The sequence below is a fragment of the Monodon monoceros genome, unplaced genomic scaffold (genome assembly GCF_005190385.1).
Source record: "Monodon monoceros isolate NGI ecotype Baffin Bay Population unplaced genomic scaffold, NGI_Narwhal_1 Super_Scaffold_11, whole genome shotgun sequence".
NCBI classification, from domain to species: domain Eukaryota; kingdom Metazoa; phylum Chordata; class Mammalia; order Artiodactyla; family Monodontidae; genus Monodon; species Monodon monoceros.
The window spans coordinates 15,263,982-15,283,462 of NW_021703767.1; the positions used below are offsets into that span (position 1 = coordinate 15,263,982).

Consider the following 19,481-nt stretch of genomic DNA (forward strand, 5'->3'; position numbering starts at 1 on the left):
GAAAGAATTTCCACACACATTAGTTACGGATCTTTGTAGATTTATTTCCCACCTGCATTCAAAATGCTGTAAATAATTTTCACTCTAACTGAGTTTGTGACATAGAAAGCCAACTACATACTTAATTTGTTGTGACAGGATGTCTGCTGTCCCTCTGAGCTCTTTCCCTCTTCACAGTGAATAGGGGAATTGAAGATGCCCTTCATCTTCCCTCAATATGGGATAAGTTGATCTTTGTTCTCCTTAATGGGGTTACCTTTTGACATGTGAAGTGATCCCCAAAAATATATTTCTCAGAAGTAGAGATAGGCCATCTGTGCAATCATGTAGCATTTTGCCTTCTCTTTGCTTAGCTTTAAATGGGTTCCAATTTCTGAATCACGAGTCTCTTCAATCAACTCTAGATTTCTCCAGTAAAACATGTTCAGGAGAGTTGACTCTTGCCCTGATTGTTTCTCAGTCTTGGTTTCTTCTTTAAATAAATATACTTTTACGGAAATGTCTATAAATTACACTGACATTTATTAGCTGTTATTGGGGTAAAAGCAACATACCGTTTGCCCTAGATCAGAGTTCACATCCTCATAATCAAAAACATCAGATGGGACTTCCCTGGTGGCACAGTGGTTGAGAGTCCGCCTGACAATGCAGGGGACACGGGTTCGTGCCCCGGTCCGGGAAGATATCACATGCCGCGGAGCGGCTGGGCCCGTGAGCCTTGACCGCTGAGCCTGCACGTCCGGAGCCTGTGCCCCGCAATGGGAGAGGCCACAACAGTGAGAGGCCCACGTACCACAAAAAAAAAACAAAAAACAAAACCAAACCCATCAGATGTTGAAATAAATATTACATAATTCATTGATTCTATATATAGAAACCACAAGTTACATAAATTTATATTCCCAAGGACTCTTTAATAAATCAAAAATGCTACCCAAAAAGTTCAATGGTGATTGATGAGGTATAGATGATGAGGGTTAATGGTAACAAAACTTGTCTTTCTATAGAGAGTATCCTTTAAAAGTGTCATTCAGAGGTTTGGATAAAATTAATATTTATGGACTACTTTAAACTGTATACTACCTAATTCTGATAGTTACATATTATTTTATGGTTTCAAAGTGTTTTAACATACAGTACAGTAAGTCCCCTACATACGAACCTTCAATTTGAGAACTTTCAAAGATGCAAACGTGCGTTCTCATGTCCAGTCATGTAAGTTAACTCCCGTATCCGGCGTACATTGTCACGTGCATACATTCTCTACAAGTGGTTGTGCTTTTGTGGACTTTGCTGTACAGTACTGTATAGAGTACAGTAGTATAGTGTCTTTATTTCCAGCCCAGGATGTCCAGAAGCAAGCATAAAAGCAGCGGTGATGTAGTTGGTACTACTGTACTTTTCAAGGTACTGTACTGTAAGATTAAAAACGTTTATTTTCTGTGTTTGTTTGTTTTTTATGTATAATTTGTGTGAAAAGTAAACCTATTACAGTACAGTACTATATAGCCGATTGGATACATAGGCTAACTTTTTTGGACTTATGAACAAATTGGACTTATGAACACAATCTCGGAAGGAACTCCTTTGTATGTAGGGGACTTACTGTATTACATTTAATCCTTTCCACAATTTTATTTCAGCCTTACTAACAGGTGACTCCAAAGTAGATATCAGAGTCAATGACCCAGAGTCCTAGACTTAGAATCAAAAGAGAATTTTCTAAATCAGCCAAATTTAGGTACAAGTTCTAGTGGAGTCACTTGCTGAATGTCTGTAGACAAATAACTGAATTTCTCAGAGCCTTAGTTTTTTAATATGAAATGGGGGGATATAGTTTCTAGGTCATAAGGTTGTGTTGAAGGAGTATTTTTCAAACTGGTTTTCATTGGCAAGTGTTACTCAAATAAGATTTTGGGCTTCCCTGGTGGCGCAGTGGTTGAGAGTCTGCCTGCCGATGCAGGGGACACGGGTTTGTGCCCCCGTCCGGGAGGATCCCACATGCCGCCGAGCGGCTGGGCCCGTGAGCCATGGCCGCTGAGCCTGTGCATCCGGAGCCTGTGCTGCGCAGCGGGAGAGGCCACAGCAGTGAGAGGCCCGTGTACCGCAAAAAAAATAAAATAAAATAAGATTTTCATGGTCGAGTAACCCATGGAGCACCAGGACAAACGCCCCTTTACTGCATGACATTTCAGTATGTTTAATATGTTACAATACATTGAGAATTTTCAACAAGAAGGAAAAGTATCCAGTACTTCCCAAACCTGTTAGATCACAGAATCTTTTTTCCTCCAAAGCATATTGACAGACCAATTTTCTACAGGGAACACTTGTATGATAATGTGTATCTTATCCAGTGATAATGAACAAAACACCTAATACCATTCCTAGCACAGAGTTGCCATTCAATAAGCAATAACATTTATCATCGGGGATTTTTTTTTCTGAAACTTCTCTGAACCTCAATTTCCTCATTTGAAAAATGAAGGTAATATACTGACTTACATTTACTTTGATAATTAAATAAAATAATGGCATAGAAAATTAAATCATTTATAAGAGGGCTGTTAATAAATATTGGTTAACAGACGTTAGTTCCTTATAGAGAAATTAAGTATTGCTCTCTGGTAACATGAGCAATAAATACAATTTATCACATACCTTAAAAGAGAGTAGGTTTGGAAAACAGGTTTTTCAATTTAGAGGTTCAAACTATCTCTAAGACCATTTTCCCTCTCACAAGCATTAAAAATCAATGGCAAGTTCATTGCACCCAAGGGAAGGATCCAAAATGGCAATCTATGAAGACATACAGTGGAAGGTATGAACCTCAACTCTAGAAATTTTAATTTCATTCATCTGGAGTGGGGGCAGAACAATAGCAGTTTTTAAGGTACTCTGTTGATTCTAGTGGGTAGTAATGACCTAAAGCATACTCTTCTGTGTATAATTGGCACTCAATAAGTTGTTGCTATTTACTGATTGATTCTAGAGGCAGGATCATTAATTTCAAGCAAGATATACAGCATATATTTAGCATCAAATATTTAATAAACCCTCTCTAAGGAGAATTCAAGAAGAATCTGTGAACATCTTTGAGATGGAAATGTCATTATATTCAATTGATAATCTTCCTGTTCAGCCATAAGTGGTAGGCCTACTCAAGATACTCAAGTAGGTAGTTTTCTGCTCTCTCTCTGTGCTTTCTTCCTCCCTTGAGAAATCCGCCATTCATTTCAGACCCTGAGTTTCTTATACTTTCCTCTTTCTCCTTTTATATAATATATGCTCTCAGACAACCAATTCTTGCCATCAAGTAAATGACCACTAAGACCACGGTGACCCCAAGAGGAGCCATTGCACTTTAAGTGAATTTAGGGAAAAAAAGCGTCTTGAACATAAAAGAAAAAATTTCAAACTCTATTTTTTTATGTCACTGGTTTTTGGACTTCAGTGTACATCTGAATTACCTGGGGAAATTATTTAAAATACAGATTATTGGCTGTAACTCCAGAGGTCCCTCCTCAGTAAGTGTAGTCCAGGAATTGGAATTTTTAACTAAACCTGAAAATGAATGCTTAAAACTAGTTGTGCACATTGATTTTCATAAAAATTAGCTTAAATATAGCAGGTTTTTTTTCTAAAATTAGGTCATGTACATGACTTTTCATTAAAATTATCTTCAATACAGGGTTTTTTTTAAATAGTTTTTCTTACATGAGTTTTCTCCCAACAATCCTAAATACCATTGTTTTACTGAAAAGTAGTTGGTATGCATGAGTTTTTATTAAAATTAACTTGAATACAGCAGTGTGACTTCAAATTAAGTGGTAAGTGTGAGTTTTTATTAACACTGGCAGATTATCTGTGGATTATACTCTGAGAAATATTGTTTAAATTTAGGAAGAGAGCAGAGAGGTATGAAAAGATTGAAAAATACATCAACAACTATGGAGCATGTAATGTCTAATTTGTTTCTTAACAATGCTGTATAACCTAATGTAGTAAGGGAAAAACTAAAGCTTATTTTGTTTTAGACTAAAATTATAAATTGAATTATTTTAAAGTTTTTCCAGCAAAATTAGAACTACCTAAAGAATACATGTTGGATAGAGATTGTGCCCTTAGGAAAATCAACTGGATTATATGATTATAAACCTATCCAAGGAAAATTATTTCTAAATACCTCACTGCATTTGCCTAGCACTATATTATTTTCTATATGAGCCATCTGTGGCAAAGCAGAAAAATAATGAAAAACTAATCCCAATTAGTTTCAAAGCCCATGACCCTTATACTCTAAGGTCTACTTCCTAGTAAGCAATTTAAAAGTAGCCTGAACAGCCTTGAAAAGCAAAAGGAAAGCAAAGCATTCTTACTTCCTATACTATTTTCTGCTCATCTCACTGTACCAAGTGGCATTATTAATTAACTCTTATTGATAATGAAAAAATTCTGCTCGATGCTGCAGTTTTAACTTGCCTTTAGGAACCATCTCATTATGCTTCTCACAGTTATGGAATTTTATGTTCAGATGCACAAGCATATTAAAATCATTTTTGCTTTCAAAATCCTTTCCACAGAGACTGGTATCATGGAAAATGGGATTCTCCTTTAAATTTTCAAAGAAATTTTCTTTGCAAAGAGAAAGGCATTCTTGTGATAGAAAACCAACATTACAAATGTTTTATGTGGTTTCAGCACCCTGCAGAATCTAAGCTTCATAGTTGTCAGCCCAAACATGGCTAATTGGCCGTACTGCACAGCAATGATTTTCCACATTACAATGTATACATCCAAATACACACAAAAATAATGAGTAAAACCAGAGTGATGTAAAGAAGTTACTGTAGTTCTCCTTAGTGATTAAAATTTTTAATTTAGCTTAGCCAGAATTTTTTGTCTTTTTTCAACTGGAGGGTTCTGACTTAAAATATTAAAATATTCCGATTTTCCAACTTCAAAAACGAATGTTCTCTTGATCACTTAGACTTTACCAACCATAAGAACTAAAAAACTACTGTCTATAGATAGCCTGCTCTCATTTAGTATTTATCTTTCCTCACGGTCACTTGGCACATTATCAAATACCCAAGTGTCCTTGGCTTTATTTCTTCTGTAGTCTGATTAACTTATTTAGCAAATGATTTGGAAAAGTCTCTCTAATCAGGTTATTTCTGTAATTGTGCAAAGAGGCTTTTCTTTGCCTGGAAACCCAAACATTCATTAATTAACAGAGAGGCCAGAAAGCAATTAACATCCATTTAGAAACAACTTTTCAAATGTTCAAGTTGGCACCACCATGTAAACCAAACTCTGAAAGATGTTTGTGGCCCAATGGAAAGGTGACTTGGGAATCACAAGCCAAGAATCCAAGTCTCTGTACTGCTGCCGAATGGCTATGTGTCTTTAGGCAAGTCATTGTACTTCCCTCATCCTCAGTTCTGTCATCTGTGGAAAGAGGGGGTTGCAGTTAAAATTCTTTTCCAACCACAGTATTTTCTAATTCTAGTAGAAAGTGGGAAGAAAGTTAAAATGTAGAAACAGTGAAAAAAAAACTTGGAGAATTTATGTGTATTTATATATATATATATATACACACACACACTTAAGCATATATGTATATACATTAACATATTTGTATATATATATATATATTTTATTTATATATTTATTAAGATTGTGTGGTTATGTTGAACACATTAAATTCTTATGGTAATAAACAGAATTACCTTGCCCTGCCAATACTTAGGATAGAATGCCTGGCTCTGGATATAGAGAAAAACAGCTATCATGGCATCAAAGACTGAGAGGGTTCCCATCCAATAAATCATAAGCAAATCATTACAAACACAGTGAAGATTTCTGAAGTAGAATAATTTTTGACTTTGGTGAGCCTATAGACTAGGTATAAAAAAGGGGGGGATAAACTTAGGAGCTAGTCGAAGCTATGAAACCAATTAATCACAATTCCAGAACGAGGGAGATCAACGGGGCTGGAGTGCTCTGGAAACTATTCTGTAAGTGGAACTTAAATAATTCTGCTAAAGAGAGACAAAGGGAAACAAAGGAAAAGGGTGATGTGCTTTTATTCTCCATTGATTTTACCCCTACCTTCCTCCACCATCAAGCATCAAGATTTTTATATGCATTGCTTCCATGCTAGAGATGACTCAAACTCCTAGCTTTTCAGTTTTAAGTGGATTTTACAAACTTGTAGCACAGACAAAAATCTTAAAAACCATGGCTTTCAATCTCAACAGCTAAGTGCTTTGTTAAGTTAGTTGTTTTCATTCAAAAAGTTTATCTCTAATTAGCAAAAGCTAAAACCCAGAGGGTCAAGGTTGAGGAAATATACATAATAATGTTCTCCTACCTCTTTTTCCAATCCCTGACCCATTTTTGACCACTAGGAAAGAAAGAAAATATTAAAGGGAAATCATTAAGCTTAAATGCTAGCCGAATCCCTGAGAAGGCCTAATGACCATCCCTGAGCCAAGCCCTAACTTAGAGGGACAGGAAAATAGAAACCTCAGAAAATTTCAGGGTGGATCCTGAACAGAAAGTGCCATTGTTGTGTTCACAGTTTGTAACCCAGGAGATGGCAAGACTTGTAGAGATATCATACATCCAACTGTCTCCTGAATGGTAGAATATCAATGTCTAGGCAGTGATCCTTTGAACAGCTTCATAGAGTCTTGCTTAACCCCAGAGCATTCCAGGGAAAGCATCTAAAAATTCATGGCCTTTCCCAACAAAGAGCTTTGTGGAAGGGCTGAGGAGAACCAGTGGATTGGAAGACTTGAGGCTGGAAGGGAAACGATTCAAAGTGTAGACCTGACATGGAGACCATGGTGAGACCACAGTCATCTCAGAGGATGCAGCAGAGATAGAGAGCAGCATCCATGGCCTGGCAGGATGTCACACCCCAGGGGGAATCAAAAGGATAGAGGGTGGCCATGGACAAGCTGCTCCCACTATCACCAATGCCAAGACCCTCTATCAACCTCTCCTAAGCCCAGACACCCCTGGAAAAGAAAAAAGGAGAAGAGAGATGAGAAGAGGCATGTATTAACTGAGCCATTAACCAAAGGAAAACTTAGTTTTAAACCAAAAGTGAGTTACCTTGAGTTGACAAGATCCACCAGCAGATGGGGACCGATAAGCTACGGTGAATTCTGTTATTTTTTTAACGGCATTGCATAGTTTTTTTGTTTTCTGTATACCTGGGTTTGTAGCTTGAGAAAAAAGTGTATCCACTACATGTGGGTATAAGCTGGTACCCCAAGGACTCCCTGTGCTATGTCCACAGGTACTATGGGGATCTGAAAACCTACATCAGAGTCAATTTACCTCAAAGGCAGGGCCATTCTCTGCATGAAATGAGGCATGCAAAGAATTTATTGTAATTTTATTTTTATGGCCCTAACTCAGCCTCTGAGTTGCCAGAAGGACCAGGCCCTCTCCTCTGTGAAGTGAGGGAACGCCAGTCCCCATGGTACTAACTCAGGCTATTAGAACAAAGCCTGGTCACGTTCATATGAGACCAAATCCAGAGGAAGCATGCAGGCTCCTAGCTTCAAGAGGGGCTGATGCAGGCTTTGGAGATGTAAGGAAGATAAAGAAAAGCTAGAGGGCTGGAGAAGAAAGTTACATTGGCCTCTGGCTATGACTCCAGAGAGGAGAAGACACTGTGGGCACTTTGGTTTGGCATGCAGACCAATATTTTTGCCACTTTTAGGCAAAGAGAGTTGCTTACCCTTGGGTATGTGAGCCCACCTGAAGTTTATCCTCACTGCAGAAACAACTGTCTGTTCTTTGGCCATCAGGCTTGAATGGGATACCCGTCTGCCACTTCTGTGCCCTTTCTGGGGCAGCTGCTCTTGAGACTATTCAGAGGCCATGGGAGACAGAGGACAGTTCTCCACTCAAGTGACTGCTTCCTCTGAGAGTCTAGAACAGAGAGTGGGCACAATTTCCCTGTGTTCTTAGGTCCCCTCACCTACCGGGCTATTTTCTTTGTCCCACCTCTTGGGAGTTTAACCCTAGAAGTGGCAAGTGAGGGAAGTTTAACCCCAGAAGTGGCAAGTGAGGGAGCCCTTCTCAGGTATTCCTCAGCGTCTAGGATGTGTCATCACCTGGTTGGACATTTCTCCTTGAAAGCAGACACTGAACAGTCCTATCTTCACCACTATGCCCAGTCCTATGTGCTGGATCCTGAAGGCTCTAAGGCAAATTTATAATTCAAAGCACTATCTTTTTTCTTCTTTCAAACACCTGGCTGTTGTAATTAATCGCTTCAAAGACGGCAATAGCTTCCATAGGTCTATACAAGTTTATTTAAAAACTCAAAGCTGCAAATTTACCTCTTTTTTTTTTCTCCGTGTCATCCTACCCTGTGGGCAATGCATATAAAAGCTCCTGTTGCAACTGTAAAAATAGAAAAAAGAGTTGAGATTCAGAAGAATTGGAAAAAGTACATAGATCAATATCAAAATGTTCTGCCTCAGTGTTAACTTCACATTTCAAAGTTTTCTATGAAATTATCACTAATGCTAGAAGAGAATAAATTTTCCTATACCCTAAGAGCTTGGGCGTATAGCGCTGGACAGCCACCCCAAGTGAAAAATGTAAGAATTCTTTAAAAAATAGGTATATATATATATATATATATATAGAGAGAGAGAGAGAGAGAGAGAGAGAGAGAGAGAGAGAGAAAGAGAGAGAGAGAGAGAATAACATTCAACATTATAGTTACATTTAATGTAATGGAAGAAAAAGTTTTCTAAATAAAATCTTTAAATAAAAATGAACCCAAGAAAGATGATCCTTGTGTATCTGGCCCCATCAAGTAAACTTGTGCCCCCCATAGATATATTTTTTGGTTTAAAGACCTCAGATAGGAAAACAAAGAATTCTAGGGCATGCCTTCATGCAAAGAATTAGAAGCTTAAATATAGAATCTGAGAGAGCTAAAATGTCAGCATCAAGCCTTAGGTGTGGGAACAAAAATGAAATAGGGAAGAAAAGAGGTGAAAGGACATAAAGGTGGTGAAAACATGGCATTAAAAGGAGCCAGGAAAAATCAGTTAGGGATGTCTACGTGCTATAGCCAAAGGAAGGCAAGACAGGGCTGTAGGGAGTGGTTACCAATGAAGAGCCAGTTTAAAGCATCAGCAGGGAAATGGTCTGTGAAAGGAAGACCATTGGGTCTGGGTCACAGGTGAGGATAAGCGTGGGAAACACACTTTGACATTTTTGTTCAGTGTCGAAATTTCTTCCACCTGAGATTTTTAGCACAGACTTAGGAGATGAGAATCAGCTTCCTCGTTATCTACTGGGTACAATTCATCATAACCACTATTCTGAAAGCTAATATGGTGACTCACTCTCAACCTCTCAGATCCATTTTTTAAAAATCCTAAGGATGGTTACATGAAAGATGACCAGGGATTCTGAATAAACCCAGAAAATTGGTAAAACCAGAGTAAATGATGCCTAAATTCTGAGTTCTGGAACACGAGAACTGCACACAAAGTTGGTGCCTGTATAGTTACTCCAAGACTCCCCTCCCTTATTCCTTCCTGTAATTAATGCAGGATGATTAAAGTCTGATCTCTGTTCTTAGATTATCAATTATCCTGTGAAGAAGTAAAACACTTGTGCAGATAAGTGACCAGACTGTCCAAAGCCTTCAGGTAGCAAACATACGAGTAGGATTCTTCATTGAGACACGATCTCCGCACAGCTACGGCAATAATTAGACAAAACCAAGGAAATAATAGTAATAGTAGTAATAATCGCGTTATTTCTCAGCAACCTATCCCCTCTGTATTTACTGATATTCTATATTTTACTGAGAACGGTCTTTACAAAGACTTCAAATCACAGCCTGCCTTTAAGTTAAAGCAGATCTATACATAAAATGAAAGATTTTTACACCTATAAAATGACATTAATGTTATCTATATCCTTCTTTTCTTCTAAGCATAAGGTGAAAATTTACTAGACAATGTCACAGATCACTTCAAATGTCTTTGAATAAGGAGCCTAATAAATTAAAGGGAGAAAACTGTAAAATCTGTATTATGTTCTTGGCTAGGCCAGACCTTCTAAAAAATAATTTGTCAGCAAAACCCTTAAAATTACGTATTCAAAGTAGTTCTCCTAAATTTACCAGTGAATGAAAGCACTGAATGCATAAATGTTAAATATACAACGAGAATCAATCTGATACTCACATCTTGATGCCAAGTTTGCAACCAGTATGAAAGCTTAGCCTCGGTTCTTTCAATATTGTAAGCTACGATCAAATTCTAGCACACAACTTTTCCTACAACATAAAAAAAACATTCTCCACCCTAGACTTTTTTTTCCCTAAGGCAGCTTATTTTAAAACAAGAACTTGATTAGCTCCCCCCAACATTTCCAGGGCAGTATTTGCAATAAAAGGATGAAGGTGTCAGGAGAGGAGAATAATTTATGTTCAGGTTCACTCTAGTACCAAGAAATCAAATATTTGGGGTTAATCCAAAGGAGATGTCATGCAGTCAGCAATTATAAAGAGAAACAAGCCGAAGAGGAATGTAAAACAAGGCAGGAGAAAGGAAAGAAAGGGGGGCTCGTGAGGGACACACCACAGGCACTGAAGAAGTGGAGAAGAGGGATGACATTCTGCAGAATAAAGAAGCAGGTCCTTCTCCTTTTAAAGCCAGGAGAGCTACAGTGTTAGTTGAAGTTCCAGCCACAGTCTCTAATAGACTAACTTCTATTTCTCAGTTTCCTTTCTTCTATGAGAGAAGTCACACACACACACACACACACACACACACACACACACACCTCACTTTATCTTTGGATAGTGCCAGGAACAGCAAAACTGGCAGTCACATTGTTTACTACTGTAAATTCATTTATAAGTGCATTTTCCTATCAAACTTATCATCATGGGGATTCACTGTAAATGGGTCCTTATGCACAAAGATGATAATACTTTTAAATGGCAAGGAACTGCAGTTAGTTTCCATTCCCTTCTCATAGATGACCACCTATCATGCGCAAGATACAAGCTGTCATAAAGCCTATTATTACATAAACACCAAAACATGTTATGGGCTGTGTAAAACAAATAATAATAGACACTGAAAATTCTATGCTTTAAACATGTATAGAGCCTACTTGAACTAAAACACTGGTATAAAAAGTTCAAAGGAATTGGTGCAGAGAAGGGCATGCAAAGGTTAAAATTAAAGAAGCATCAAATTGTCACTGTTTTTCCACTTCACTAAAAAAAATAGATAATGACAGATAGATAGATGATAGATCAGCGAGTGCTGTGGACTTAAAATATTTCTAGTGATGTATAACATTTTATTTTAAAGAAAGAGAGTACTTACTATGTGCCGAGTATTATGCTAAGTGTTTTATGTATGTCAACTTGATGATTCTCATAATAGCTCTACGAAAAGGACTCTACTATTGTTTCCATTTTACAGATAAGAAAACTTGAGTCAAAGAGAAAATAAACACCTTGTTCAGTGTAACACAGCTACTAAGCAGCATAGCTGAAACTTCAACTCCAGCATTCTGACACCAGGAGCCAACTCATAGCTATAATTCATGGTTATATATGTAGATCCACTAAAAATATGAATTCCATCCACCAGAGAAAAATGGGAGGACCTAGGATCCAAGCTACCAGGGGACTTTAGAGTTTGCAAAGCACTGGAGGATACTGCTGCAGTATCCTACCCCTAGTTTCCCTGCCTCTAGAGCAAAGCAGCTAGGTTGACATCATTATGCTTGATACTCTCTAATGAAGGAGTTTAGAAATTTAAACCTTCATGCTTTAAATATAGCTTTTCTGTGGCTGTATGAACATGAAGGGGTTCATGAAAACCAAGCCCAGAAGTGAAAATTGTGGAAAGCAACTATAATTTTGATCCTAGTTCAGAATCTCAATCTTTATATGTTATATGTAGTTTTAGTTCTTAGATTATAATAGGCAAATTGATTAATGAATATGAGCACTTCCCATGCCACTCTGTGCTGAAAGATGACCTTCACAGTTTCATTTCCTGTGGATATGAGAGTGTGTGACTTGCTCAAGTTCATGGCTTGTAGGGGCCTTAAAGGTCATCTTTCTTTGTGACTACAGCAAAAACTTGGAAGCAGAAAGGTCATCCCCGATATCTTGCCATTTTCTTTTTGACAGTTGGAGACAAAGCAAGAATCAAAAAGAAATCACAGTTTGTGACCAAAGACAGAGAAACCAGACCACTGATAAAACTATATTTATATTCACTCTCACACAGGCAGCAAGAAATAAATACCCAGGGTTAATCAAAAAAAAAAAAAAAGAAAGAAAAGAAGAAGAAGTTTGTTGTATTTTAAGGCAATAAAAAATTTGGAGGAGGATTTTGTTTTTAAAGAAAAAAACGATACATATTGTCAAGATAAGATCTATGACTGCCCCTTTACCCAGAAGAGGTTAAGGAAGGATTTCAAGTTGTGTTGTAAAACTGGTTGTGTCTTCCACATGAGTCACATCTAGAGACCCATTTTTGTCATTTTAGTGCAAAACAAAGTGAAGAGTCTAAAATCAAACATTTGAGAGTTCAAATAAAACAAAAAGATTATAATTTCTTAACATATTTTATGGGGAAGAATCCACAGAAAGCACTTTACAATAATTTAATAAAAAGAATTAATGATGGTGTAGCAGATTTCAAGTGAAAGCAATTAAGTTTGGGGAGTCAGACAGGCTGAGTTCAAATGCAAGCTCTTTATCTTATGAGCCATATTTCTTAGGCAAGTTACCTAAATCTCTAATAGTAAATTTCCCCATCTATATAATGGGCATAATAACTCTTTCTTTATAAGGCTGTTGTGAAGTTTATGTGTAACAGCGTATGTAAAATCCTTGACACTCCTTCCTTCCCTCTCTCCTCTCCTTCCACTTTAATGAACTTTCTGAAACCAGAAATGTCCTGTGCAAAAACACTTTCTTCCATTCAGATAAATTTCTGAACAAAGTTTGCAAAACCCCAATACAACACTGTCTACCACAGTGACACTATAAAATATCCATTCCATCTTAGCAGCAACACAAATTTCACATCACATAATGTTACAAAAATTATATCTCATTTGTGACATACTTGCTGTAGCATTTTTTGAAGTATAATTCATGGAAAACATTTCTGAATTTTCCTTTGCATGGCCTCTCAATTCACTGAAGCTACAACTTACCCTTTGAAAGAAAATTAACATGCGTGACCTGAATTTTCATTTTTTCATACCATAGGAAAGTGGAAATTAAATTCAAATCCTATAAACACTTAGGTGCAAAAGAGACAAGAACTCATATGCAAACAGCTAGGTTTTTTTTTAGAGGTGTATGTCTGGTAAGCAGATAATTTATACCTAGAATCTAAATTTGTAAGTCTGGTTTTCAAATCAAGTAGATAAATTAAAAATACTACTTATATCAAATACATCAGCTCTTTTATAGAACAAAATGGAGTATAAATTTTCAAAAAAGAATGTTGCACATTGATACCCAAGGACCAGAGAAGACATTCCATACTCTGCACACATGGGGCACCAATTTCTTCCTATCAGGCACTCACATCCTAAAGAAATCATCTGGTGACATGTTATCATTTGGCTTTCAACTATGTCTATTTTGTGAGTTAATGGTAAAGGAATAATGCTTGCACTTCCATAAACTTTACCAAAGCCTTTGGGTTTTTACAGAAAGTTTTAGGAGCAATCTCATCAAAAACAACACTACTTTGTAGAAATCTCTATACAAGCAGAAATTTGTCACTCAAAGATCTTATCTTGGCTGGAAGAAATGACAGCAAATTATGTCTTATTACACCATTTATATATTGTGCATGTGAACAGACATAGTGTAATTGTAATAGATATGTATGCATATATATGCCATCTGCATATGCATAACATTTTATAATCATAATTCCATTTTTGTTTTGTATTATGCCATCATCTTTGCTGTGCAGTTCAGTACCATATTATTTTCATTTCAACCACAGCTGCATCATTGCTGCTGCCAGATCTCTCTGTTTTTTTGGAGAAAATATACAATTTAAAATTGTTTTTTTTTTCTTTTTTTTTATCAGAAAGGAAAGTCATCAAGAATTAGATTTTATTTTAGGAACAAAGTAAGGTTTCATGGGAGAAAAAAACAAAGCCTTGGTGTAGAGAAGGTTTGTTCATTTTCTATAGCATTACTGAAGTGTCCGTATGCCTTGATAATCCTATCAATGTTTGGATCATCTCACTGGGGGAAATGACTTAATTTAACTCTATTTTGGTGTCTCCGCAAAGGTAAGTTGTCTATTTTGAGAGCCTACCTGGGTAGTTTTATGCTACTTCATTTGTGAATAAAACCCCAAATTTTGCCCAGCTCACTTGTCAAATCAGTTTCCGCAAGTAGAAAAGGTGGGGGTGGGGGGCAGTGGGTGGAAGAGGTGGTGTGGGAACCGGCTGGGGATTTACCTGTGTCACAGTTGTCTTAGACCAATATCTCATAATCATAAAAACCTAGGCAAGAGACAGATCAACGAACCACGGAGATAGTGGGTTAAACTGATGTTCTATTATTTCATGTTCTCTAGTGTCTCTCTTTCAATGCCATCATGGAAGAACTGGGAATCTCACTCAAAAATCAGAAGAAGCTAAAGAAAAAGTCAAGAACTAAGGGGAAATCTTCCTTCACAAGTATCCTCACTTGTCATCAAAGACGAACTCAGAGAAAAGAGAGTGTGGCTTGAGCCAGGAAAACACCTGTAGGAAGCTTTCAGGAAGAAAAACACATGCTCGCTACAGGTTTTTGGAGAAAGGATTTCTGACACCTGTGCTATGTGTTTCCATATATCTATATACATAACTCGATTATGCATACAGATATAAGAAATACAAAAGTTTCAAAAGCTCACATAGACCGAGATTACTTGGGAAGCAGCACTGATTCTTTTGAAATTAATTTGTATGTTCACTTATTTCACCTTTTCTCTTTCATCCCAATAAATTGCTGTGTGTTCTTTCTAAATAATAATAAAACAACAGGGTTTTTTTCCAGAATAATTTTGAGTGTTGGTTTGTTCCCCATTACTTGCTCTTATTCACAATGTTTGGTCTCCAAGTGTCATCTGCTGTCTAGTTTGCTATTTTGATGAATCCTCTTACCTTTTCAGCCTGATAGAACCATTTCTGACTGAGTTCAAACAATTCTTTTAGTTTATACCAAATACCTAGTGATTATAGTAAAATGAAACCATTCATTTTTGTGTTGTAAAATCTAATTTTATAAATAGTTTAACTGGTACTTGGAACATCTGTGAATATAAAAGGATACTAAAGAGGGAAAATTCATTCAAAAAAATAAAAGTGTCCACCACATTTGAGGCACTATTCTAGGTTCTGGGGATACCACAGTAAGGAAGAGAGATGTGGTCCCTGCCCTCGCATATATTATAATAAAATGAAAAAAAAAAAACATTCTATTACCCAAAGGAGGATTAAGCACTTCCTCAATGGAGGTCAGAAGCTGCGGGAACATGCAGTAGTATTGAACCTGGGATGAGACAAGGAAGTCTTCCTGGAGGAAGGTACAGCTAAGATCTGAAGGAGGGTGAGTTAATCTAGTGCAGAGAGAGACATCAGATGGAGAAGGCAAGCATTCCAGTTTAGGAAGTAGTTATTCTAAGGCACTGCAATAAGAGAGAACTAGGGCCAGAATGATGGAGGAAAAAGGAGCTTGGTAGCTAAAATGCATGGAGGTACAATGGGGCTAAGCAGTAACAACCACTCTGGCTGAGAATAAAGAACTGAGAGAAAGAAGACTGAGAGGAGGAGAAGAGAGAGGTTCCCTTGCTCAGTAACCCAGAGGAAGGATATTATAGCCTGGGCCAGCGGAGTACCAGAGAGACCGCTACATGACAGAGGTAACTTAGAGGCACAAGTCACACAGCCAGAGATTCAGAAAGTGGTCATGAGGGAAAGAAGAGGGGGTTCAAGGAAAACACCAGGATTTGGGTGTGGAGGAGTGGGTGTGGAGGAAGGGATGCTTAGCTGGGAAGCTGAGGTATTGGGAAAAAACAATGGGAAAGGAGCAGGCATTGGATCAATATTTCATATAATTAAATCCCATTGGTTTCTGTAGGATTATTTTACAACTAAAAGAAACTTTTAACCTAGTCTCTCTAGAGTTTAAGTACAAAAATAGTTCCAGACCTAAAAAGGAAAAAAAAAAATGACCTTTAAAATAGCAATAACAGATACTGGACAAATATTTTTCAGTGATTGTAATCAACACTCAGATTTCGGATCAATTCGAGTTTTATTAACAACAAATAGAAGACAATGTAGCTCATAAAACTGCATTAAGATGCTTATATTTAAAAATTACAAATAGAAATATGATGACTCCAACTAGCTGAAAATGAAGTAGAATGATATGAAAATATGACAGGGCAAATATGCAGTTTATTTAGTTCATTAAAAATTATACCAAAGGAATTCTATTTTACATTTTCTAATTTAACAGTACAATATTTTCTCTCATTTCAGAAAATATTACAGTGCTGTATCCTTTCACATACAGTTATAGTAATTTGTGGGGAAAAAAAGTATATCAACTTCTAATATGTAAAATGTGTGTGTCAATCTGGCTTCTAGGTATTTTAAAGCCCGTTAACCATTTTCCTCTTCACTTATCAGTAACTGAATTTTTATTCAAGGCATAATATATTGAACTAGGCAAAACTGCAGAACAGGGCTTTTTTATATTAACTACTAAATGTAATATATAATCACCTTCCTTTCTCCCCAATATTTTTATTCTGAAAACTCATTTGATGTGTACACATGGGCATATGTTTCTGTGTGTGTCTGTGTGTGGTGGGGTGAAGTACAGAGTAAGCTAATGAGTTCAGGGGAGAGAAAAAGAAGAAACTACAGAATATCTGGAACCTTGTCCAGAAAAAAATTCCCTGAGATCAACTATTAATCTTTGAGATTTTCATCCCTTCCTCTGAAGAACAGTGACTCATACACAGTTATGTAGAAATAAATGGCAAAGTTAATTAAAAACTGGATCTAACATTTCTTCCTTCAACAATTTCTTGATGTTAATAGGAAAAGATGGCTCAGGTGAAATATTCAAGAAAAGAAAGGGAAGCCAGTGTTGATTGAAATACGATGTTCACAGTTAAGATTTATTTTCCTTTCAAGTTTCAAATCTGAGCCTTTCTTGCCTTCAGTGTAGAGAAAATGGAAGAGAAACTATTCACTACTTGCATTGGCCCCGTGGGGTTGCTGATACATATGGGGCTCAGAGTTTTCCATTCTTAGTCTAGAAGATGCTGGAGAGAGACAGAAATAAGAAGGAAGTAGGTTAAAGAAAACTAGGTGAAGATAAACTATATTTGACCAGCATTCTTTTCTCTATCTCAGCAGTTGCTGCTTTAGTTTAACTCTTTGCCTGACCTAAAAGGACTAAATAGTTTCTTAATTAAGAAGCTCCTGCGATTGTTGTTTTAAAGGAGGAATACAATTAAGAGTGCCTATTCTGAGAAAGGTATCCCTAAGAGCTACATATGCAGTGTGATTTTTACAGAAACATAAAGTCTATCAGTTCCAAAATGTAAAGCCCACCAGAGTCTCTCCAACATCAGAGGATCCAATGCATCAAGTAACAAACTGGCTCAAATTATAGTCTACTTGCTCAAGTCATTTATTATTTGGATCCTTCAGCTTACAGCAAGGAGAGGACAGGCATTCACTGTCAGAAGTGCACAGGGTTAGGGCGAGTAAGCCATTCCACCTAAGGTAATGGAGTGCTTAGAGAAGGTGCCTACTGGGGTGGGGAAGAGGTGATAAAAGGTGAGGCTGGAACTTCAAAGGCACCCTCAGTTCTCAGGTTTGTTCAGGTCTAGTCCTGTATATGGAGGGAAACTTTTTTCCAGTCATATTTTTTAAAATAATGACCATGTAGAAGGAAGAAGCAGGACAAAATAGGAACAGTAAATCCCCCAGAGTGGAGACATATATACTACATTTACAAGTAGTAACTCAAAGTCCCATAAGCCTTGGGAGTGAAATGACCATCTTGACGTGCTGATGTTTAGAAATCCAGAAACAGGCTGGCTTTGCAGGTGAGTGTCCTCATAGTAAGTCACAGGCTCACCAGAGACTTGCTTTTAAGCTTTGTCCATAAGATGCCCAATTAAAGAAGTTACTCCATTTTTACACAGCCTAGTAGGTTAACTGAGACTCCAAAATGGATTCGTGGACATGTATTGTCTGGTTTGTTTGTATATTTCCACTCATATCCTTCTTCCTTCCTTTCACCCCTCATTTCCTATCCCTTTTTATTCATTAATAGAGTGCCTAGACATCCTAGTTTGCCCTGAATGGTCCTGCATTAAGCCTGAAATTGTGAAGTCCTGTAGTTTAGGCTCCCCCCACCCTTCACATGCGTATCTTAATTTGGACAATAAGTCCTGGGACACTTTGCTCATCGGTCTCAAGCTTCCTCTTCTTGACAGCCACACAGTTTCACTAACAAAGCTGAAACCTCTACTGATGTTAAAAAGGAGCCTCATCCAAAGGAGCCAACAGAAGGCAAGGGACCACTACCCTCCATCAAAGTAATCCAGGATGACCTGGAGGGAGTCAGATTGACTTTGACATTTCATTTGGATATTATGAGAAAAATTTTACACATATAGATATATGGCAATATAGATATAGATAGATGGTGATAGATGATAGATAGATACATAGATAGGTGATGATAGATAGATAGATAGATAGATAAAGATAGATAGATAGATCCCATTGTTTTAGTCTGACCTGGGCTATGCTCTCAGTAAATGTCAAGGTCATGTCATCAGATGTTAATGATTGTTATAGGCAGCTATTATTTAACAAGGATGAGCTAAATCCAGGTACATTGTATGTACTTCACAATATTTGCTCATGTAATCGTCATAGTAAACCCTAAAGGAAATATTTTTTACCAAGTTAAAAACAGAAATTCAGAGAGGTTAAATATCTTGCCCAAAGTCACTGAACCATGAAGTGGCAAACGGTGCAGCATAATCCTGCTCCATCATCGCAACCGCAGTGATTCTTTCCTAACTTTTGGAGGCTAAGTACCATTGACCAAATTCAGGCTTTGTCCCAAGCGTACATGATCTCATAGCATCCTCTCAACAGCCTTACAAAGTTAGTACTCTCCCATCACAAAAAAAGGAAACTGTAAGAAAAACTGTTAAGTAGCTCCCCAAACTCAGACTGCCTGCTGTTTAAAGAACTAAGATTTTAACTTGAATCTCTCAGAGTCCAGAGGCTCTTAACCATGGCACTATACAATCTTGTCTTTTTGTTTTAATGCAAACCTTGACTGAATTTTTAAAGAACTATCCATGGAGCAGTTTTTAAAGAAC

The 19,481-nt window shown here is 37.2% G+C and overlaps 1 protein-coding gene across 7 annotated transcripts in view; it reads left to right on the forward strand.

Annotated features, from left to right (window-relative positions):
- Window positions 1-15,111, forward strand: part of GRIK1 (glutamate ionotropic receptor kainate type subunit 1) — a 419,685-nt gene extending 404,574 nt beyond the window's left edge. For 4 of the 7 annotated variants that reach the window (XM_029214401.1, XM_029214404.1, XM_029214399.1 and 1 more), the window contains one exon: window positions 14,646-15,108. In XM_029214401.1, the coding sequence (XP_029070234.1) occupies window positions 14,646-14,801 (156 nt within the window). In that variant the 3' untranslated portion in view covers window positions 14,802-15,108. Of the gene's footprint in view, window positions 1-14,147; window positions 14,235-14,645 lie in introns of all 7 variants that reach the window. The other 3 variants (XM_029214396.1, XM_029214398.1, XM_029214402.1) reach the window with 2 other exon arrangements.
- The last annotated feature ends 4,370 nt before the right edge of the window (window positions 15,112-19,481 follow it).